The following is a 24,995-nucleotide window of genomic DNA, read 5'->3' as shown; positions in this document are numbered from 1 at the left end:
TTTGTATGTCTCATAAAGCAAAAAAGCTCAGCATTATATTTTACTTTTTGTAATATGGTTTTATATAATTCAATTCCATCTCTTGCCACTGATTGATTTATACCCCTGACCACGTGTTTTGACTGCTTTTTCATCTGCAATTATTTTTGCTCTAGCATCTGATTCTGAGTTCAGTTTCTTTTATCAATTCATTGGTTTTCTACCAGAGAAAGAATTGCAACTCATATACATTTAATAATAATAATAATAATAATAATAAGCTTACGGGCAACAGGAGGCTGTTTACAAAGGCACAATGACAAATTGGTGTGGTTGACATGGGCGTATGGGGTCAATGGGAGAGGAAGGGAAGGAAAGTAAGAACAAATGGATTAGGCAAACAATTCCCTTTGTAGTTGAAAATACATCTGAACAATTCAAGAAGGCATTTGATTGTATATACACTCACAATAACAATAGATCAGATACTTATGGTTGAAAAATCTCAAAGACAACAATGAATTACTTACTCATGCTATTGATGTAATTTTTGGAATCCTCTTGAACCTCTAGACTGGTAAAGCTCCAGCCTACTCTTGGATTCTTGCAATAATGCCTCGAGGGTTTCGTCTTGTGTCATGTTAGGTTGCTTGGATGCCCATTCAAGCACGCCGAGCACCTCGGTCCGAGCAAGTTCTTCACTATCTGGCACATGCAATGCAGTGTAGCAGAGCAGGACTAAAGCTGAAATCTGAACTGTCTGTTCTCCAAGATATACAAGCTGGACCAAGTGTTTTGCTCCACCTGCGCTTATAATTGCTTTGGAGTGATCAAGATGAAGGTAGTTATCTGGGGAGGCAAATTTTGTGAGAGAGATTGCCGCTTCCCTGGATACTTCTGCCTCTCTTTCGTCAAGAAGCTGGACCAAGGGACCAATTATCCTTGTCTCTGTTGCTCGGAATGTCCTTGCCAAATTCCCAATAGCCTTTATGCAAGGAATTAGGAGTTTTGTATCTTCTTTCTCAATGATCATAAGCACTTGATCAACAACTGCCTTACAAGCAGGAGAGTTGGGCTTGAATGCTGATCTTCTCAATTCTGCATCTTTTTCTGCCACTGCTGTAATCTCCTTCACTGCCATGGCAGAGTTGTACATCACATCTTCAGTCCCTTTCTCAAGGAGAATGGCAAAGCACAGCAGAGCCCTTGACTCTGTTATGCTCCGACAAATGGCCGAGTTACCCTTTGCTAGCTGCCGGAGGGCTCTTGCTGCCATTGCTTTCATGTAAGCCTTATTCTCGGGGTCTTCAAGTTCCCTTCCCTTCATGTTAATTCCAGAATAGGAATAGCTTTGCTGGTGTGATTGATGACTTTGCTTACCATTACTAAGCCCATTGGCTTTGGACTGAGTACCCTGGGAGTTCTGACATGCTTCGTTTCCTTGATTGGTCTGTTGCTTGGCAGCAGCATGCATTGCCATGGTACTTGTGACCACTTTATGCATCTGATTTGGGGACCTATCACCCAACGGATGCTGTATCCGACTTTGCATATGCCTATCCTCGTCTTCATTCTCCTTCTTCATATTATTAGCATTAGAATTATTACTAGCCATCACAACCGCGTGGATTGAAGTGGGTTTGTTGCTAACAATGGCATATTTACTGTGCTCTTGAACGGTTTCAAACGCTAGATGACTTACAAGCAAGCGAACGATGTTATGCTGAGCAAAAAGGTCTTGGCATTTGGGGTACTTTGCGGCCAACTCGGACACAGCCCAGGCAACCACAGCTTGGACTTTCATGGGACCTTCTTTGAGGACTTTGGCGAACACAGAGCACACACCAGCATGAATCATGAGCTCCACGCTCTCAGGGTCACGGCCCAGAAGCCCAATAGCCCTGGCAGCGTTCTCTTGACCCTCCTTCTTCCCCTCCTTGATCAACTTCAACAAGGGTCCAACCCCACCTTCCTCAATGATCAAATTCCCGTAACGATCGTTGTCACGTGCGAGCGACACGAGCGAAGCGGCGGCGTCAGATCGGTCATCCAGAGAGCCAGTGTGGAGGGTGGCAATCTGCTCCCAAATGAGGCCCAAAATGGGCTCATTTGCGGCAATAGGGGGAAGGCCCAAATACTCGTCGCCGCGATCCTCCGCCGGAGCCGAGACCCGGAGGAGCCACGACACGTCACCGATGGAATTCTCGAGCTGCGAGGACATCTTGCGAAACGCCGCCGTTGGGATGATGCTGAACACGCGCTTCATGAGGCCGTTGGCGCGGCATTTAAGGACCAACGACAGGGCCTTGTCGAGGACCTGTTCGGTGTCAGCGATGATGCGTCGTGTTGGGCGCTCGTAGAGGTCAGAGCTCGCTCTTGCGGCTTGTCGGAGAAGCCCCGCGAGCTTATCGGTCTTTGATTTGAGCTCCAAACATTCTTGCTTGAACGAGGAACTAGCCTCTTCAGCTGCTTTGGTTACTTGGTCTGCTAACTGGATCGGCCTTGCCAATAGTTGCTTCACTATGTCTGCCATAAACTTGAAGGGTCTGATCCAAAACCCAAGTTGTCAAAGTTGAAGTCTTTATTGAGTGAGGAAGTGATTGGGGAAAAGGGTGTTGTTGGGTCCCTTCAATTTCGGCTTTGAAAGAGGGAGAAGATGGAAAACGGCGAGGTGGGTGAAAGGTGCCAAGGAAGTGGGGTGTCTTATGATCTGGCTATTGTCTGGGAATGAATGGGTCCGGTTAAGTATGAAATTGAACTGTTGATGGTGTGCACAGCTTCACGTTTGGTGCGGGGGTTGAGGGCATGATTGATACCATCTATAGAAATTTTGGGATGTAAAGTTGATACAGAGCGTTATGGTGGACGGGATTTACAAGATCAGACGCGGTTTCTTCTTTTATATACGACTTCGCCCGGCAGTATTAGTGTCTTAACTGGAACGCTAATTTCACAGGAAAGAATAATTATTTAAGAATAAGCAACCCTTATTTTACTTTAGGGGAAAAGAGAAAGCGATAGAGAGAGATTAGACCAGAGCTGTCTTTTTCTTTCCTTTCTAATACAACAAGAACGGGATAGGTAAAACGAAAGAGAAATAATAAACATCTCAAATTATTAATTTTTATGCTTTTTAGGCTTTTTTTATTTGCTCCTTAGGAAATTAATGAGTGTCCCCAGGTAGGGTCACACGAATTAGGAGATTTCTTAAAGTTGTTCAGATAACTTTAATCAAATTAATTAGATTAAATTTAAGTGATTTCATGTCAATTCAAGGTAAATTCTACATTACTTTAAAAAATAAAAAAATATTTTATGTTTATATACGTGTAATAATTATGATTATTGATTTTAATGATAGAGATAATGATTATTTAAAATATATATAAATATTTTTGAATATTTTAATATAGTATAATTTAGGAGCACTGAAATAAACACTGTCAATTAATTGATTGTATATATTTACTTTAAAAACATAAAAATAAAAATAATCGATAAATAAAAGAAAATTTTTTAGTCCAGTATCTAGACTAATGCTTGAATATGCATATGGAATAAAATTTAAAATAACAGTATCGACCTTAAAACAAAATTAGTGAACATTTAATAACAATAAATAGGGATATACGTCTTCTAAGTTGTGAAGAGCAGCCATATACAACCTGTAAAGCTGCAACGATCAAGTACCACTCTTAACATCCCTTTAAAAAATCAATAAATGACAAAATGAGAAGTGACAGAAAAATCAAATGCATCCAGTAAATAAAAAATGACATGCAAAAATTTAAAACAGGATGTATGCGGCAGATACAAAATATGAAGATGAAGCAGTTCACTCGGAATAGGTGTTTTCTTTTCAAGACTGGGTTATTGGTGAGAGGTTTCGAACAAATACACCTTTTTTTTTCAATGAATTTAAAATGAAATGTAATCTTAGTTTAATCTAACAGTTATTATGTATCAGCACATGATTTTACATGAACAAACATCAACAAATATTAGAAAATAATTATTATATTAAAAATTTTAAAATCTAATTTTTTTAATAAAAAATCATTATTTTTAAATGTTTAAAGTCAATCTAAAAAGTTAAAGATAATAAAACCTCTCATAAAAAGTTTTTCAGTTAAATTAATATAACTTTTCATATATATATATATATATATATATATATATATATATATATATATATATAAGATTCATTGACTAGGTGTAAGTTTAAAAAATTTATACAAAATTTTATTTGTATAAATAAATAATTTAATAGTTAAAAAGTTATTTTTATTATTATTATTTTTTATTTATTTATTTTTAATTAACTTTTTAATCGTTAAATTATTTGATTTATACTGTTAAAATTTATTATAGCTATATATATATCAAGATTTTTACAAACTTATTTGTTTTAATCTCTTCCTTTATTCTTTGGAGGTTGATTTCCACTAATAATTTTATAATTAAAGGCAATGACACTTGAATCCTTAGGGTGTTCAAATAATAGTTTAGTATGATTTTAAAGTTAAAGGAAAAAACATAAACTGGACAAGTTTATAATATATTTTATTTAGCTTTTCTCAATGTAATTTTTCAAAACTTCTTTTATGAAAGTTACAAAACAAAATGGTTAAATTTTCAAGATAAATTAATTCAAATATGCACAAGTGAGTTGGTTTGGTTTAATTTAGGTTAGCAAATTTTAAAAACTTAATAAATTAAAATTTTATTTTTTAATGATCATTTATATTTTTTATTAGAAGTTGTAAATTTTGTACCACTATCAGATAAATATAAGTTTCTTCCTTTTTATGGTTTGAAACAACAATCTTTCACAAAGTTGAATAGTAAAAGCAATCAAATATAATTAATTACGATTTTTTAGGTGAGGATGTCAAGATAAATGCTTAAATGTAAGAGAAGAGACCTATTTACTAACGCATAAAACGAATAAATAAATAAAAATTAATTTTAAATTGAGATAGGAGTTATAGTCTTGAGTTGAAAATTATGAACGTGAGAATTGAAAATGATAATTGGTTTGAATTGTTTTAACATGAAATGAACCAATTATTCAAACAAATTAGAAGCAATAAAATTTATTTATTTATAGATAGAGTTGGAATGGTACACAATTAACTGAAACGAACTAATTTTAGAATTTTGCTAGTTTTAAAATTAATTTTTATAAAAAAAATCTATTTAATTTTTAATATTTAAAAATTCAAAAAATAATATTCATCAGACACTGAATTTTAACGGTTTGTTAAAAGCTACTTAGATTAATCCTAAATAAATGAAGTAGTATTTATCTTGTACATATTTTTTTTAATATTATATTTTCTAAAAATTGTTTTTTTTTAATTAGTTGTAACTTTTGGTTGAGTAATAAACTTCATGTATTTATTTATCTAATTTTAATTCTTAAAAAATATTGACTTGTATATTTTTGAACTTTTTATTTTTAGTATGAACCAATTACATAATGAGTTTTCGATTTATTCTATTAAAAGGTTTTGTCTCTTATATTTTTTATTTTGCATTATAATTTTTAATTTTTTTTACACAGACTAATTTTTAAAATAATAATATTTATAGCCTATATTTAAATTGATAGAATAAGACTGTATGAGATAGAATGAACTAAAATGAAATAAAGCGAATTTGAACATAACAAAGTAAAAATTTCATTCTAATGTTTGGATACATTATGGTAAAAAATAAAATAAAATCATTTTATTATTTAAACAATGAAGCGAGTAGAATAAATTATATTTTTTATTTTAAAATAGCTTTACTTTAAAAGTATGTATTTTTAATTTAATTTTTAAACATTACAATATTATAACTTTAGCAAATAATTATTAAAAAATAATTATATGAATGCAAATTAAATTAAATCCTTTCATAAGAAAAAATAAACATTATTATAAGAAGCTAATTTTGACATGTCAGCTAAGGCCCTAACACACATAGAAATAATAATAACAATAGTAATAATAATATGTAACTATTTTTTTTATGTGTATCTAAATTAACCTAACTATTTTTTTTTAAGATTTTAATATAAAAATATATATTGTTTAAAACTTATATATTTTATTTAAATAAAATCTAATTTTAATTTAACTATATTTAGATTTAAATATGATAGCCCATTTTAACTTAATAAAAATTAATCCAAGAATAAACACATCACTTTTCTTTTGTGTAAAACAGTTATTTACCTATGAATTAATATAAATTGAAAAACTATTTAAACAAATATTATTTTCATAAAATTTCAAAAAGTATAACAATAATATCATCTTACTTTTTTTAGAAAATTCATAATTTATGAAAAAATTTTAAACAAATCTACTGAAAACAAATATTTATTAAAAAATTATTTTCAAAAATTCAAAAGAAAAGAAAAGCTTGAGAGTACAAATTCTTTAAAGTTTCAAGTATAAGAAAAAGATTTTTTTTAACATCAATCAATACGAAATCAAATGGTTATATCTATAATTGAATTATGGAGCTTTTTATATTTAATTTATCATTTTATTCTATTATTTTATATTTGGAAATTCAATTGTAACTTTTTTAAATTATTGTATAACTTTACACCAAAAAAATATCCAACAAAAAGAATATATCTTAACAAGAGAAAAACAATGATGAACAAATTAAGGGTTAGCAACTATATAGGAGTGCAAAAATAATGTACATAATTTAAATATAATGTATGCATGATAATCAAAAGATGTTAAAGATAAAATAGTAACTTTATAATGTTACAAATGTTCATATATCTTATTTCATCCCATTTCTTCTATGTTAAAGGGAAAGAAGAGTGATCATAAATAATGGAATATAATGAAATGAGTTTCGTTATATTTCATTATTTTAACGATCCAAACAATAAAACAAGATATCATCCCATACCATTTATTACATCTGGATGATCTAAACATAACCTTAATTTTTCTAACAGGCATAAAGACACTTTTAAAAATTTAATGAATAATACAATTTATTAGAAATTATAATATTTAAAATTATTATGCAATTTTCAATGCATTAAATTATGTGCATTTTATAAAATATTATTACATATAAATTTTATTATATTATCATTAGACATGTTATAAAAAGTAAATATTATATTTTTATCACACACAATGTGTTCATATATTAAAAATGTAGTTTTTTAAATTGTTCACATGATAAGAAATTAATTATAAAAATTAACAATGATAACATTTAATATTATTAATATATAATTTTTTAAATTTAATAAAAATTAATTATAATTTTTTTATATGCCGTAGACATACATAAAAAAAATACTAGGATTACAAAAGGCATGACAATATTCAAAAGGGACAAATCATAGTCAACATGAGACTTCGTTGTTGAGTTGAAAGGTTTGAAATGCTATATTTTGTTATACATATGAAATAAGGAAGGCTTGCTAATTGCTATTAATGGATACCTTTTGGAAAGTAAAGAAGACGAAAAAGAGTTTGTTTTAGAAAGTAAAGGTAAAAAAAAAAAAAAAAAAAAGATTTTCGGCTCCCAAGTTTCTCAATAAACATAAAATAAATGCAATTGACATATGATCCATGCTAAAAAAATTTATATTTAACCAAATCAAAGAAAAGGGTATCTTAATATTACTAATATTATCCCTTAATTTTAATGTAATCAAACAAAATCAAATTTTTAAACCTTTTATTTTTTTTCTCTAGTAAATTGGATTCTTCTAAAAGAGAGGACAAATATATTTACTTTTCTAAAATCAAAGTTTTCTTTTGAGTAAATAATACTACATTCAATTGAATTAAAATTTGAGATTATAAATTAAATTGAAACCATTTTTATTGATTATCTTAATAATAGATTATACTTAAAACTTTTTCAAATGAAATAACAAAATTATATATGAAGAATAACATTATTTTGACCAAATCCTATATTTATGATTAAAAATATATAAATTTCTTTAAATCAACCCGAAAAAATATTTATAACAAGATTGAACACTTATTAAGGTCAAAATATGCATCTGTCTGTGCATAAAAGTTAAAATTAACTTCTTATAGATGTTGGGTTTGTTTGTTATAAAGTTAAAAAAGTAAGCCATTGTATGTTCTAATGAAAGCACATGTTGTAATAAAAATATAATTTAAATCAATTTATTTGTATATCTTAATCATATTCAATGATTCAAAATAAATTCTATCAAAATTAATTTTATTTGAAATATGTATTTACTTCTAAATCCTTACATATAAAACATTAAGTTCATTCAAAGGATAAAGTTAATCTTTAAGGATTATTCAACTTTTTTTTCAATTTCTCATATAAAACACAATATTTCAAAGGTTTACTCCATATTTTACAGAATTCAAAGCCCCATGCTTTATCACATAATCACTCATCTTATGGACAATTTTTTTTATATTATTTTGATGACTAAAACTTATTTTCCTCAAATAATGAGTATCACATGCGATATTTATATTAAGCTACTTTTCTTTAATAAAATCTTCTAATACAAAATTTTATACTTTAAAAATGTTATATTATTTTTTTATTCTTTTCATTATACTTTTTAACATTTAGGAGCTTTGATAACATGTATTAAAAAATTTATCAAAAATAGTGCAAGAGTATAAAAGAAGTTTCATAATAGTTGTAAAAACAAAAAAGTCCATAAATTTTCTTTCAAAGAGAGAGAGAAAACCTTTTCTTTTCTCAAATTTCTTTAACCCTAAATCTTAATTTGTTTAATGGCATCATCACATTCTCGAGCTTCCTCAGGGGTGATCCTAAGTTTCTTTACGGCTATTGCCCTTCCCCATGAGTCATGATGGAAGCTCCTATGGTGCGCATGAAAGTGGAAAAATGTTCGACAAAAGAGCGAATTTTATGGGCCCGTAGCAAGAGGAAGGTGAAAATAGCAGTCATGATTCCTCAAGAAGATATTATACCCAACCTATAGGATGACATTCAGCTTGATTCCTCAAAGATTTAGGTTCTTTCTAACTCTATCTCCCCTATTTACATGTCTTATAGAGATAAAGTACTTTCTTTGAAAGACATAAATATGATCTTAGACGATGAAGAAATTGTTAGATTTATTATGGAAGAACTGAATATTCCCTCAGAGAGTGGGGAAAACATTTCTGATAAGAATGTTATTCAAGACTTGTGTCCTAAGTTAAAATTTCCCTTGATGATTATGAGCAATGGTGCTCGTCTTGGAAGTACACCCTAGTAATAAAACTCTTCGGCAGATCTATTAGTTTTCAAATTTTAAATAAAAAATTAGGGACTATGTGGAGAAAAAATGATAACCTTAAAGTTTTGGACTTGAACAATGACTACTATTTAGTAAAATTTGAAAACATAGAAACTATAAATTAGCCCTTTTTGAGAGTCCCTATTTAATTTTGGACCACTACTTCCTAGTTTAGAGATAGAGACCACTTTTTAGAACTAAAGATTATACCCTTAAGAAAATGGCTGCTTGGATCTGTATCTGTGATCTACCCCTAGAACTCTAACGAAAAATTTTTGTGACAAGTAGGGGCTTGTTTGGAAACTATGCTTAAAATAGATCCTCACATATCCTTAGTTTCTAAAGGTAAATTTGCAAGGATATGTGTAGAACTAAATCTGAATCAGAAACTTGTTCCTTCATTCAAAGTATTAGGTCAAGAATTTAGGGTTGAATATGAGGGGTTGCACCTCATATGTTTTAACTGTGGGAGATATGAACACAAATTGAGTCTTGTAATGAAATTCATGAAACTAACTAAGATCATATAATTTCTTGCCCTAGTAATTCAGTAATCATAACTCAGAAGGATGAAATAAAAGATTGTGGGAGGGCAAGTTCAATAGTGAGCAACCTGCCTAGTCAAGAGGTAGAAAGTGGGGAAATTTAGAATAAATTTGGTCCTTGGATGTTAGCCAAGAAACCCATTAGGAAAAAGACTAGTCCTATTAGGAATACGAATCCTTCTGTTCCTAACGGGAGGGGAAGTGATCCTCACTCTGGGTCTTGTTTTGATGTCCTTGGAAATTATGAACCAAGTACAGAACATGCTATAATCTCTGAACCTAATCCCACTAAAGGTATCCATAAATTGGGAAATAAAGATGAACGAAAGGTGGATAATTCCAATAGTTCTAAATCCATAGGGAAGGATGGTTCCAAGACTATTAATCCTGACACTTCTAAATCTCTTAATCAACCCAAACATAATATCAGATAGAAAAAAAATAATAAAGAGCTAAGGGAGGACTCTCTATCCAAAGATTTAGATTTACCTAATAGGGGAGAGAACTACCCTAATAATTCTACAAATAATGATAAGGATGTTTTATTTTTAATCAAGCATATGCTAAAAAAACATTAATCAGAATTTTTTTAATAAAGGATCTATTTAGGATCTCCTTGGAATTAATCAAAGTAATTACTGGGAACCTTATAATTATTTGAAAAATGACTTGGATCCTAAGCCTCTTTACCCTGGGATTAATATAGATTTAGATGCAATAAAGTATATGACCTTGACACATACTAAGGCCTCTGTAATGAACTCTAATCTGGATTCCAGTATTTCTATTTCCAAGCATCCAGAGGATGCTTCTTAATACCATCTATATAATCTTATGAATTTGTTTTTTTTTTTAATTGCAAGGAGGCTGGAAATAGAAATTTTTCTAGGTTAGTTAATAATTTGATTAGCATTTATAGTTTGGATTTTATTGCTATCTTTGAGCCTAGAGTTAGTAAAAAAAAAAAAGCAAATGGGATCAAAAAGAAAAATCAAATTAGATGGGAGGGAGAAAGTGGATGCTGTTAGTTTCTCTAAAGGGATTTGGTGCCTTTAGAATTCAAGTAAAGTTAAGGTTTCTATTTTTGCTAAATCTAGATTTGCTATTCACCTTAAAATTAAAAATTATGATAATAAGAAATGACTATTTTCTTCCATCTATGTCGACCTTATTGATAGATTGAAAACTAAGTGCTAGAAGGAACTAGTGGGCCTTAATAATTCAACTAACCTTCTTTGGTACCTTACTGGAGATTTTAACACTATTCTTTTTAATCAAGAAAAGGCAGGAGGTGGTAACATAAATTGCTACCAAATGAACAAATTTACAAACTGCTTAAACCATTATAACCTTTATGACTTAAGGTTCAAAGGACACCCTTTTACTTGGCAGAGAGGCACTTAAGAAAATGATAGATATGGTTGTTATTAATGAGGACTGGAGTCTGGAATTTGTCTTTTCCTAATAACTCAGTAGTCCACATTCCTATTATTAAGTCTTATCATGTAGGCCTTTGGATTAAAATTAAGGATAGGGGCCACAAGGTGGAGTGTAATAGAAGTTTTAAATTATTGGTCCCCTGAATATCTCACCCTAATTTCAATATCCAAGTTAAAAATTCCTGGATTCTCTCCTCCTCTTGGGTTAAGAACATCAATAGGTTTAGAACCAACATTTCTCAATGGAACAAAAATGAATTTGGTAACATATTTAATCAAAAGAAAAGATTATTTAGTAGAATTGAGGGTATTCATAGGAAGCTGGCTCAAGGCTATAATCCCTATCCTTATAACCTCAAACATTCCCTTTGGCTGGAGTACCAAAAAATCTTAGATTATGAGGAAGTTTATTGGAATCAACATAATAAATCTAATTGGTTAAAATTAGGCGACAAAAATACTGTATTTTCATAAAACAGCTGTGATTCACAGAAAAAGGAACATCATAGAAGCTCTTAGAAATAATGTGGATAAGTGGAAATTTGATATGGATAACCTGAAAACTCTATCTTTGAATTATCTTAATAATGTGGATTACGTTAATCAATTTAGACCTATTTCACTTTGCAATGTTAATTATAAAATAGTTACTAAATTAATTGCTAATAGAGTTACAGGGGCTCTGCCCCATCTAATTTCTAGTAATCAATTCAATTTTGTCCTTGGAAGACAGGACATTAGTGCTTATATTACAAGAACTTGTCTACTCGTTTCATCATCTCAAAAACAAAGATGGGTATATAATTATTAAGCTTGATCTTGAGAAAGCCTATAACTATCTTATGATATGAAGTGGTAGCTGGGGTATATGGGTGTCGGATGATATACATAGTGTGATGTATGTTGTACAGTTGGATTTACATCAAGTTGTATATCTTGTGCTAGGATGTCAGCTGGTATATAGGCCTCATCACGGTATTGACGTCTACTAGCACGTGTACTTGCACGCAAACGACGCAACAGAGAGTCACCTTGCGGTCTAGATGCAACAGGCGTGGCTCATAGTCATGTATGTTGATAGTGATCTACATATTTTATGAACTATGTACTTTAAAATTTTAATTTTATGTCTTTTAGAATATTATTTTTATATTAATATCATTTAATAATTTAGAAAATTATTATACAAAAATATTAATTTTAATTAAAATTATTATTTTTCTTTAATTTGGGTAAATAATTTTAAAAAAATTATATAAGCCAATATATATAAATCTTAATTCAAACTCGCAAAATGGTAATACAGAAGTCAATTTTAATCGAATCTTTTATAACACAGAAGTCGATTATAATTGATTTCTTCATTGAGTTTTTAAAAACGATTATAATTGATTTCTGTACTCGTGTCTAAAATCGATTTTAATCGACTTTTTTTATATAATTCAAATTAGAATATTTGTGTAAAATATTTTATTTCAGTGCATACATATAATATTGATTTCTTTTTATTTTATTTGGTAAAAAACCTCCCACTTTCACCTTATTACTCATGATTAATTTTATGTTTTTTATTTTTTTTCTTTTTTTTACATAATTCAAATTTCAAACACCCAATACATGACTCAAAAAGTCAGATCATTCATTCAACATATCAAGGTTTAATTTAACCACAAATGATCAAAATTACCAAATATGAATGTTAAGGTTAGAATTAATAAAAAATAAAAAATAAAAAATACTATTTTTTGGGTGTAACAACATATGGGATGTGTTTAAATACATAAGGAAAGAAAAATTACACTTATGAGCACTTTTCATGTTTCTTATGAATGATTTTCTAGAAAAAAGAATAATCATTAAGTTGTATGCTAATCCTAAAACTCTTACTTGCTTTGCAAATTAACAAATACTGTATTGAGCGCATTAGTAGCTATTGATGATAAATAAATATTTTTTAAATTTTCTTAATTTAAATAGGAAAAAAATATTTAATATTATTATTTATTTATTTATAAGTGCACTATGTCATGTCAACTAGGACATTGTCTATTCCACACTCTTTAATCAAGTATCATTCACTGAGGTGATAATTTCAATTAATAATGTAGTTAGTATTACTCATAGTATAAATTATTATTATTTTTTTTAATTTTAAAATTAAGTATTGTTACTGACATGGACGATACACATTAAATATATTTTAAATAATTACTTTTATTTAAGATTTTTTTAAAATAATAAAATAAAATTTTCAAATTTTCAAATAAAATAATAATAAAATAAAATTAATAATTAGATTTTGTAGGAAATTAAGATAATAGATAAAAAATTAATTTAAAACTTTAAAATTATAATTTTAAAGTTTCAATTTTTAAATTTAAATGGTCAAAGTAGTTTGTAAATTTTGAGAAAAATAAAAAATTTGTTATTGGTCATCGAGAAATAAGAAATTGCGAGAAGTTGAAGTCTTTTATCAAAATAATAAAAATTTATATTAAATAAAATCTAGGATTTAAGGAGTGTGAATTATAAATAAAAGATGTACCCTCAAAGAGAATAAATAAAGAGGAAGAAAAGAAGAAATAATTAAAAAAAAAAAAAGCTCTAAGAATACTTTGAACAAAGAGAGGAAAAAGTTGTAAAAGAGTCAACATTCCAATAGTACTAAGAATCCTTAAATCACATTTTGAGGTCAACAAGAAAGAATAAAGTTAAAAAGTTAAAAGAGAGATTTAATCATGAATCCTAAATGGTATGTTTTTTTTTATTTGCTAGATCAAGTAAAAGATCTTTTTACTATTATTATTTTTTGTTTGTTTTTGTTCTTCGTTTATTATGTATGTTCCTCTCTTATTCTTCTTTTGTTCAAAAGCTAACATATTTTAATCCTAAAAAAATTAGGTTTTTTTTTTTTTTACAAACTTTATAAACTTAACATTTTTTTAATCCTAAATATATATATTTTTTGCAAGGGCTAAAAAAACAAACATTTTCTAACCCTAAAAAAAGTATTATTTGTTTTCAAATCCTAAAAAACTTAATTAGTACAAAGTTTTTCTTTTTTTCAAACCCTAAAAGTTCTAATATTTTCTAACCCTAAACAATTCTTTTTTGCTAATCCTAAAAAATCCTAATTTCCTTTTTAACCCTAAAAGTCTTTTTGCAAACCTAAAAATCTTTCATTTTTCTTGCAAATCTAAAAAATCATAATTTCTTTTTTAACTCCAAAATTCTTTTTGCAAACCTAAAAATCTTTCATTTTCCTTGCAAACCTAAAAAACCTAATTTTCTTTTTAACCTAGAAGTCTTTTGCAAAACTAAAATCTTCCATTTTCCTTACAAACCTAAAAAAACTCTACTTTCCTTTTTAACCCTAAAAACCTAATATTTTTAATCCTAAAAATCTTTTCTTTTCACAAAAATATATGATTCCTTTTTTATTTAATAAAAGATTTTGAATCAACCCAATGGCCAAGTGATGTTGATAGAGTGGTGAATCCATCTTCATTATTATTTGGATTGTAAAAGTTTATTGAGTAGTCGTATGTTAACTTAAATATTGTGAAAGAGTGATTTGAAAAAGGAGAAAGTTTTTATTGAATTAGGATTTTTATGGTTTGAAAACAAAGAATAAATCTTTTAGGGTTAAAAAAAATTAGGACTTTTAGGGTTTAAAAAAAAATTAAAGAGTTTTAGGGTTAGAAAATGTTTGGTTTTTAGCACTAGCAAAAAAGAGATATTTTTAGGGCTAAAAAACTTAAGTTTATAAGGTTTGTAAAAAAATAAAAATGATATTTTTTTTGAGTTATAAAATGTTAGATCTTTGTATAAATAAAAAGAGAATAAGAGAGGAACACACAGAATAAATGAAGAGAAAAAACAAATAAAATATAATAAGAAAAAGAAGAGTTTTTACTTGATCTAGCAAATACCCTATGATGGTTTATGATTCATGATCTCTTTTGGCTTTGTTTTCTCTTATTGACCTCAAGATGTGCTTTGAACATTCTTAATGCTCTCAAAATGTTGACTCTTCTACAACTCTCTCTTATTTCTCTGCTTCAAGTAACTTCGTAGTTTTTTCTGATCTTTTTTATTCCTCTTTCTTTTTGTTTATTGGGCTGTCTCTTAAATTCTCTCTCCTTTTTCTTCTCTTCTGTTTTAAGGGTATGCCTCTTATTTATAATTCACATCCCTTAAATCCTATATCCTATTTAATATATATTTGTATTTTTTTTATTTTAATAAAAGACTTCAACTTTCTGTAATTCCTTATTGTTCTATAACCACTAATCAATTTTTTTTACTCTTCTAAAAATTTATAAACTACTTTGATCATTTAAATTTAAAAATTGAAACTTTGAAATTTGAATTTTAAATTTTTAAATTAATTTTTGTTTATTATCTTAACCTTCTACAAAATCTAATAATTAATTTTTTTTTTACTTTTCTATTTTTTTATTTTTAAATTTTGAAACTTTGTTTTATTATTTTGAAAAGTGACTAGGATAAAATTAGTTATTCACACATATGATTAAAACTATCTCAAGCAGTTTTTTATAAATAGTTTTTTTGTTGTCAAAAAGCAGAATAAAGTTTTAAATTGTTTGGTATGTGAAAAGCATGAAAGTTATCTAAGAGAAAGAAAATGATCTTTTTTAGGTGAAAGTTATTTATAATATAATATTTGAAAGGGTAAAAGGAAAAGAAAAGAGGATAATGAGATGCTGCAAACTGGCAACTAACCAAAGCAAATAAAATAAACATCGTGTGAAGTGGGATGGGAATCGCATATGGCATATGTGCTCTACATGTTCACTTCTTTTTTATTCCATTATTCTTTCTTATTCATAGTGAAACTATTATTACCCGCAAAACAAAAATGAAACTACTAATAGTATTCATAGTATTTGTTATTTTTAAAATCTTTACTATATCACTCAATATTACATATTTTGTTATCTCTCTTCTCTTTACCTATTTTAAGATGAAAGATTTTTTTGTTTGATAATATAACGGTCATTTCTTACTTCACACTGCATTTCATACAGAATCAAGTGAATTTCGAAAAGAAGCATTAAATCATTTTTTATTTGAAAAAATAGACTACCGTAGTTAATTAATTAATTCAATAAACAAAGAAACATTGACCAGCTATTACGTATTATTAATTGAAGGGTGAAGTGTTTTAAAAGAATAAATAACATGTTCAAAACATAAAGTACTTTTTATCTTGAATTGGTATTTTGTTATTATTTATCTACTACAAAGGTACACAACACAATTAACAACGTGAAAATTATGAATTTGTGTAGGTTCTAGAGATTTCTTAGACCAGCAAAATCAATGCAGTACTACGGTACTTTTTCACAAGAACGTGTAGGTTGTTTTTATCTACTTCATGGCATGCATTTTTAAAAGCATATATATTGAAAATTATGTAAACATTAATGCATTGTGAATCTAAACATGAAAGTAAGCATAGACTCATCATCATTTTAAGGTGAATTTCAATACACACTCCTTTGTTCATTGAACCAAGTCTTGGGGCTGATTTATTTTTTTAATGTTTTAAAAAACAAAATCTTAAAATAATACTCTTTAAAAACATATTATATGTCATGGATTTTTTTTATCACGTCCGCACATGTTTCATTCATTGTCCAAACGAAACATAATTATTTATATTTTTTAAATCATATATATTTCATCTCTAGAAGAGACAAAATTCACAAAATTACACCATGTATCATCATCTTGAAACAAAACTCACAGAACTACATTTCAAGTTTGGGTCAATTTATGAAATTGGTTTAAATAAAAAAAATTTATTCTAATATTTAATGAAAATATATTAAAAATAAAAAATCATAATATTTAATTTAAGAATAAAAAGTTATGTTCGTAATTATTAATTAAGTTAATTAAAATTATTAAATTAAATATTATATTTTTATTTTTAATATATTTTAATTAAATATTAGAATATAATTTTTTTCTTTTTTTAAACGTTTTGTAAATTGATCCGGACATGACACATAGTACTTTAATGAGTTTAGTTTTTGTAGCATACGAAATTCACCAAATAATAATACATGATATAATTTTATGAGTTTTATCTTTGCAACATACAAAACTCACCCAATAATAACACGTAACTATAGTTTTATTTTTACTAAGAATAAAATATAATAATAAAATAAAAAAAAATATGTTTTATCAAAACAATAAATGAAACAGGTGCCAACGTGATAAAAAGATTTAGACAAAGAATATGTTTTTAAAAATATTATTTTAAATTTTTTTTAAAAAATATTAACAATTTACTGCTGAAAACTTGAATGTACCGCTACTAGATTTTAATTCGATGAGATAAAATAAAAATAAAAAAAATAAAAATATGAGAAATAGTATGAAACAAGTTTGCTATATTATAAATAATTTTTTATTTAAGATGAATAAGAAACGTGATATAAAATTAATTAAATTATATTTTAAATCATCACAAAAATTAAATTCAAATAAAATAATTTAAAATTTTTATTATCATATTTTTCTTAATAGTCTTTTTAGTTTTTATATTATATAAGTATAATTAATAATTTAATCAACAAAAAAACCCACGTTCTCCCCATCCCACTTTTTCTCAATTTGAAGAAGGTTTTATAGTGCGACCCTGCTCATAAAAAATCTCTCTTGTCGTCCAAACATTCAATCTTCTTTCACTTTCCTTCACTTTTTTTCTCTTCAAATCCACACAAACTACCAATTTTACCATATTATTTTTAATATATTTTTATAAAAAAAATATTCCTTTAATTTTTCAGCAACTATTTCCTTTAATATATTATAATTGAAGGAAAGCTAATATATATATATATATATATATATATATATATATATATATATCCATTTTTAATCACGTAAGTGAGCATAAAATAATATAATATTTTATTTAACATTATGTTAAAAAATTAAACATATATTACTAACTTCAAATTCCATTTGTGGAGCGATCGAAGGCTTAAATTGAATGCGGGAAATAAGGAAGGTTGAAATGAGAGAGTGGCATGAAATGGAGAAGTAACAGTGATAATGGAAGGGTGAAAAAGCGAAATTTCGTTAGGGTCAACGATGACATTTTTAATTTTATTTGTATTCATGTAAATAATTTTTGTATCTTTTTCATTCTTGTATTTCTGCTTCAAAATGTATTAATATTCCATAACAACAAAATTGTATCAATTCTATTTTCAAGCACAAATCACGTTGTTCCAACATTTGGCAATATTTATTTTAATGTTTATTTTGCCTTCCTTCCCACAATTAATCTTCGTGGAAGCTTCCGAACTTTGGACTACAATGGAAAAGTAAGCTGTCAAGGTCATGTTTTGCGCACACTTTCACGGCGAATCTCACCTTTTTGGGTAGCATCGCCATTTGATGATAGTAAAATTATGATTTTTTATATGTATGTTAAAATTAACATTATTATTAATACACATTTATTACAATTTTTAATAAAAACCATTAAAGTATAGAGAAGAGTCCACATATCTGGATAATTTAATCGTACTTGTGTGGCACTCGACGTTAACAAAATAGTAGAAAAAGCGTATTTCATTGCTAACTCTGCTTTGATTGATTTTGATTGCTTAACTAAGAAAGTGACATGAATATCATGTGGTCCAATGCTGATTAACAGTGTGTTTGTTATAGATTAATCTCATGGCAAATGTAATAGCATTTACCTTTCCTAATAACGTTATTTTCTAGGGAAAAGTTGAACCCTTAATATCTGCCAAACACCAACTAGGTTATACGGCAGTGAGCGTGAAGATGCAAAGCCTGCATTGTAAACCACGTTATTCTTCACAATTTCATTTTCTTCATAACTCACAGCTATGATCTGTGACCCTCAAATTTGTAGTGTGTTTTGTTCAGATTCAAAAGGTTCGATATCGAATGCATATTGATAAAGTACAAATTAGACTATATTTTTATATGAATTTAACTTATTATAAAGGTTATTTAATTTTAAATTATATGTTTTTTTGGATAAACTTGTTATTTATCAAGCATTCTTATTTTTAAGATAGGTTATACTTTAAATAATTTATATATTATGAGAATAAACTAATTTATACATTTTTAATTTTAAATATTTATATAATAGGAATTCAAGTTAAAAAAAAGTCAAGAGAATAAAGCAGTTGGGCTTAAAAAATAGTATGTATTTTGACGCTTAGACACCTTCTACGTACTGCATCTTGTGCGTAAAAACGCCATTACCCAACATTTTGATGCCTATAACTTGGACAAAATCATGTTTACTGACTTGTATGCATTAAAAATCTAAGAACCTGTGTTTTAGTTTTTTACATAATTTTAAAATATATAAATAGATTTCACGAACACATAGTTGAGAAAGAACTCATTTAAGTTAATTAAGTTTAGTTAAAATATTTTTTTATTTTTTTATTTTCTCTGACTTTTTTAATGCTCTTCTAAAATTTGTGAGGATTTCTATACAGGATCAATATGTGTAACTAATTATTGTTGATTAAGAGAGGATAATTTTTTTTAATTATCTTATATTATTAATGCAACTTAATTTTATTTACCTTTTTCTTTTGCAATTGACTGAATTTTTTTTTCTAATACATTTTTTAGTTGACTACTTAAAAAGTGATATAAACTTGATTTTACAATTGAAAAATTGATTATTGAATTAGATTTAATTAATTCATTATAATTGTTGTGATGTCAAGGAATTTATCTAATAATTATGAGATTTTTTTTAAAAATTCTTAAACATTAATAAATGTGTTAATCATATTTGGTTAAAGAATTAGAGAGTTTTTGATTAATAATATTTCAGTTTTCATTCAAGGAATTGAAGCTTACATAGATTTATTACCTTAACATTCAATTGCTTCTTTAGAAGTTAAAGTAAGACACTTTTAAATACTAAGAGAGAAAAATAGAAGGGGTTTTAATCACTATTATTCATTATGTTTTCCGTATTGTTTGTGATTATATTTAATAAAAATAAAAATTTATAAATAACTTTTTATTTTTGATATTTTAGAATATATGTTATACTTTTTGCAATAAATCCTCAAATAATAATTTGTTGAAGATATATTGATAGTTGACTACAATATTTATAAAATAATATTAAATATATTCAATTGAATAATTGATGCATTTACTAAGTTTATTTACTCAAACGAAAACTGAATTCTTTGAAGGGTGATGATTATTTTTATTGAAAATAAACCGAATAAATAGTTGTATTATATTTAGAACTTTCTTTTATAAAGTAAAATTTTAATAGATATTTAGTACAATTTAATAGCTAATCTTGCTCTTCAAGACTTATGCAGTGAAGACTAAATGTAATAATCTCAGAATCAGTACAAAAAGAAATGCAAGATAGTGAAAAAAGATAATGAAAAAATACTGATTTATAAGAAAAACATAACTCCTTTTTATATATATTATTAATAAATAAAATAATAAAACACAATAAATAAAATTAATAAACCATTAATATATTTATCTCTCCATGATTAAAAATAATAATAAATAGATTAATAAATTATCAATATTTTTTTAACAATGTTAGGAATTCATAATAATTTAATATACTTAAATTACTATTATACCAACAATTATGCCTACTCCCTCTAAGTTTTTAGAATTTTATTATTTAATATATCTCTTATTACATATAAGATACACATTTTTTTTTACAATATTTTACAATACAATAGTATTATAAAGAAAAAAATTTGACAAAAGTATTACAACTTTTGACTTCAAATAATAAATTTATAGTTGAAACTCATTAGATATATATATATATATATATATATATATATAGAGAGAGAGAGAGAGAGAGAGAGAGAGCATTTTATGTTCTTTTATACATAAAATAATTATCACTATTAATTTTATATTAAATATGTATAATAGATAATAAGATTTAATAGTCTATTTAAAAATATATATATAAACATCGTTTAATCTTTAAAATATTGAAAACAGAACTATAATTTAATTCTCTTGTCCTACATTTGTGAACATGATTATTTTGGGTACGTGTTTAGAAGTAGATAACAAGAAATCAAAATATATTACTAAAGAAATTTTTTATTACATTTAAAACATAAAAGTATTTACTAATGTTTAATTAATTTTATAAAATTTAGTTAATACCTTCATAAACAACTTGTTAATTCAATTTTGTTAATAATTATCTTAAAAGTGCAATAGCTAAATAATTTAATAAATACAAAATTATTAAAAATATGATAAATTATATTAAAAATTTTAAATATTATATCTCAATAAAAGCTTTTACTTTTCACTCTTAACAATTGCCCACAAGGCAATGATTAATGAAACCCAGTGATCCGGTCCAAGGAAGAAAATTTTCCATTAATGACATTAATAGAGGAAAGTACACATTCTCAAAATTTTCTTTGGCTTGGATTAAATAAAGAAACATAAAAGTATAAATAAATTACTAATTATGAGAGTCCCATACATAATGTTGTCTCTCCTTTATGTAAAGAAAAGGAAAACTTTTTTGGATCCTCCTTAAAAATTATTTTTAAAAATGCATTATTTATTTTTAAAAATATAAACTTTTATCTTTAAAATTAAGTTTAAACAATTTAAAATATTATTTTTAAAATATATTCATTGTATAAAAATATAAAAATAATAAATGTTGTATTTTGAATAGAAAAACGTTATCTTTAGATGTGAATAATAAAAATTACTCTAAGAAAAGGGATGAGAGCTTATGCTCATGCATTGCGACTTTCCAATTCATTTTCCTTTATCTATTCTCCCTTGTCTTGTTGCGACTGATAGTCTGCAAACGTGCCATTCATGTTTGGAAAATTTTGGGATCACAACAACGTGTCATTTTACATATTTAAATCAACTTATAAAACAATCACTACAATTCATTTGTTTATTTTCATTTATTACAAAATATTACATTATTTATCATTTTTAAAAAAATATTATTATATTTTCAAATAGTAATACCACCCAAGTAAATAAGTAAGAGAATATATGAATTTTTCTTCTCTTCTTTTTCTTCTATTTTTCTCTTAATACAAACAACCTAAAAAAATACTCTCTTTTTACTCGTCTTCTCCTCTCCTCTGCTTCTCTTTTATTTGTTGAATAATGCTACATTTTATTATATGCTCCTACTGATACTCTAATAATTTATTAGCAATATTATTTATTTATTAAAAAGAAGAAGTTATACTGACCAATAAATTTAACTATTTTGTTAGAATTAACTATTAAACTAATTTGCTCATTATTAATAAATTTCCTTTTAATTCATGAAGTGTTCAAACAATACAGATATTTTGTACGGATAAAGAATTAAAAAGAACATTAGTATTCTAAATTCTATAAAATGATATTACTTAATTTCTTATTATATTCTTCATCTCTTATATTAATTATCTCACTTATTTATTATTTTTTACAAAATAAACATTATTTATTAAAAATTAATTTGTAAAAATATTAATTATTTATTAATTTTATAAAATGTTATTGAAAAGTGACCAATATAAAATTGATAAATGGTTAAAGAAAAAAATAGTAGCACTAATATTTGATATAATAATAAAGTTTAATTTTAAATAAAAATAAATATAAAGTGTTATGATTAATTTTTCAAATATCAATATATTAACTATTCTTATTAACTTTTTTTAATCCGTTTAATTTGATCAAAAGGGTCTTATAAATAAGAGTAGAGGGAGTGATTTTTAAACCCAGCTCAAAGAATAAACCATAGGTTGAGGGTTTATTTTCATGAGCTCCCAATACTTTTTAATAATATATGTCTATAAAACATATTTATAATAATTAAAAATTTTAAGAGTTCAATTTCCAGTTTTTAGAATTAAAAAGATAAATGCTTTCCAAAATACATGAAGAGCTTATACGATATTATTAACTATTCATGTTATTGTGATTTTAGCGCATTTTTTAAATTAAAATTAAGAATATATTTTATATTTAAAATTTCAAAATTTTCAATTAATAGTTACTTTTGTTCTTTTTCCTTTTTATTAAAAAGAATCAAGATATTATTTATTAAGATGAAAAGGAAGTATCAGGGTGTACATTATGTGTGTCAGTCAAATAGAAGACAGGAGTGGGTGTTTGCTCCACTCAAATACAATTAACATAAGAAAATTAAAGCCAATTTGACTTCATATGCAGTCTGCTGTCAAGTTTTATGACCTATATCAACTAATCTTAATAAATGATGCAAATTAATGCTAACTTTTTTGCTGTTGATTAATGGTGGGCAGGGATGACAACCCCTGACATATTGGGGAAAGTGACAATGACATGCTTGAGATATTCATAAATATCATATTCAATAAATTATTGTATAAATATAAATCACTAATTTTACTTAATTGCAATTATTTAATTAGTCTTTGATGCCCTTGGAGATCACCATGAAGAGGAATATCTATTATCCAATATTTTAGACGACTTCAAAGAAATTTAAACTTGTATATACTAACTATAAATAAAAGGTAAAGATTATGACCCATCAAAATTATTAGATATTATTTGTAAATAATCATTACAAAAATTATGAATTTTTAGTAATGCGATAATTTATAATTAATTAACAATGTATAATTTATTTACATTATTTCTTTATAAATTAGTTTTGATATATTATTACTATATTGTTAATCATTAAAAAATTATCATGAATATGAATTTAAAATAGTTATTATAAAACTAAGTTGTTTTTAATAAAATATAATTTATGATTAAATTATTATAAAAATTATTATAAATATATTTTTTAAATAATTATTATAAAATTTAATAACTCTCAATAACGTGAATGTTCATGCATAGATGACAATATAATCTTAACACAATGCATTTTTATTAAATTCTTTATTTAAATGTAATTTTAATATACTATTATTGTAAAAAGAAATTTACTGCCAATCAATTTTTCTTTTAAAAAAAATCATAAGTATATCTTTTTTTTATAATTATTAAAAAATAAAAAACTATAATAATGCATATTTTCATAAGCTGCAAATGCAGCAGTTGTCCTATGTCCCGTGTACCAAGTCTAATTTTAATTATATTAAATTATGATATTTATATTATATATTTTTATTTGTTTGACAATTTATAATTCTAAGGAAAAAAGTTAATTAATCTATTTACGTGAATACAAAAAATATATATTCTAAAGATTAATCGTTAAGCTCATCTCTTGTTATTTTTTTAGTGGTAAGCTTATTTTGTTAATACTTATTTCGTCCAATAAACACTATTTATAGTTATATAATCATTTAAAGACATTACATGTTATAGATGAATCCGCAAAACAAGTACTATTTTGTAAAGTGAAAATTTAAAATAAAATCTATGATCAAGGCTTACAATTTAAAGAATCACAATAAATATTTATTCTTTTATAAATTATAGGAAGATGTAGGAAAAGATTGATGGGAATACTTAGCAACATAGAGAGCATCTGAAATGCATATAAAATAACTTAAAAATACTATTAAGACACCCATGTCCAATTGCAACATGATCCCATTCCAAGACTAATTAATATGACATTTCAATAGGGTGGATTTGCTGCAGTGATTTTACACCACTATAAAGGGAATATTATATGCCTTTCATGAAAAGCATTGGCAA

General features: G+C 26.2%; 1 protein-coding gene across 1 annotated transcript; it reads right to left on the bottom strand.

Moving 5' to 3' along the window:
• Window positions 1-371: 371 nt before the first annotated feature.
• LOC113858373 lies at window positions 372-2,985 on the bottom strand. The gene has a single exon (XM_027491000.1). It carries the CDS (start codon window positions 2,510-2,512, stop codon window positions 515-517), a length of 1,998 nt encoding a protein of 665 aa, XP_027346801.1. The 5' UTR covers window positions 2,513-2,985; the 3' UTR covers window positions 372-514.
• Window positions 2,986-24,995: the final 22,010 nt, after the last annotated feature.

Source organism: Abrus precatorius, unplaced genomic scaffold, assembly GCF_003935025.1.
Source record: "Abrus precatorius isolate BTA unplaced genomic scaffold, Abrus_2018 Scaffold2, whole genome shotgun sequence".
NCBI classification, from domain to species: domain Eukaryota; kingdom Viridiplantae; phylum Streptophyta; class Magnoliopsida; order Fabales; family Fabaceae; genus Abrus; species Abrus precatorius.
Note: the sequence above shows the minus strand (reverse complement) of the source record. Positions and strands in the feature narration are given on the sequence as shown.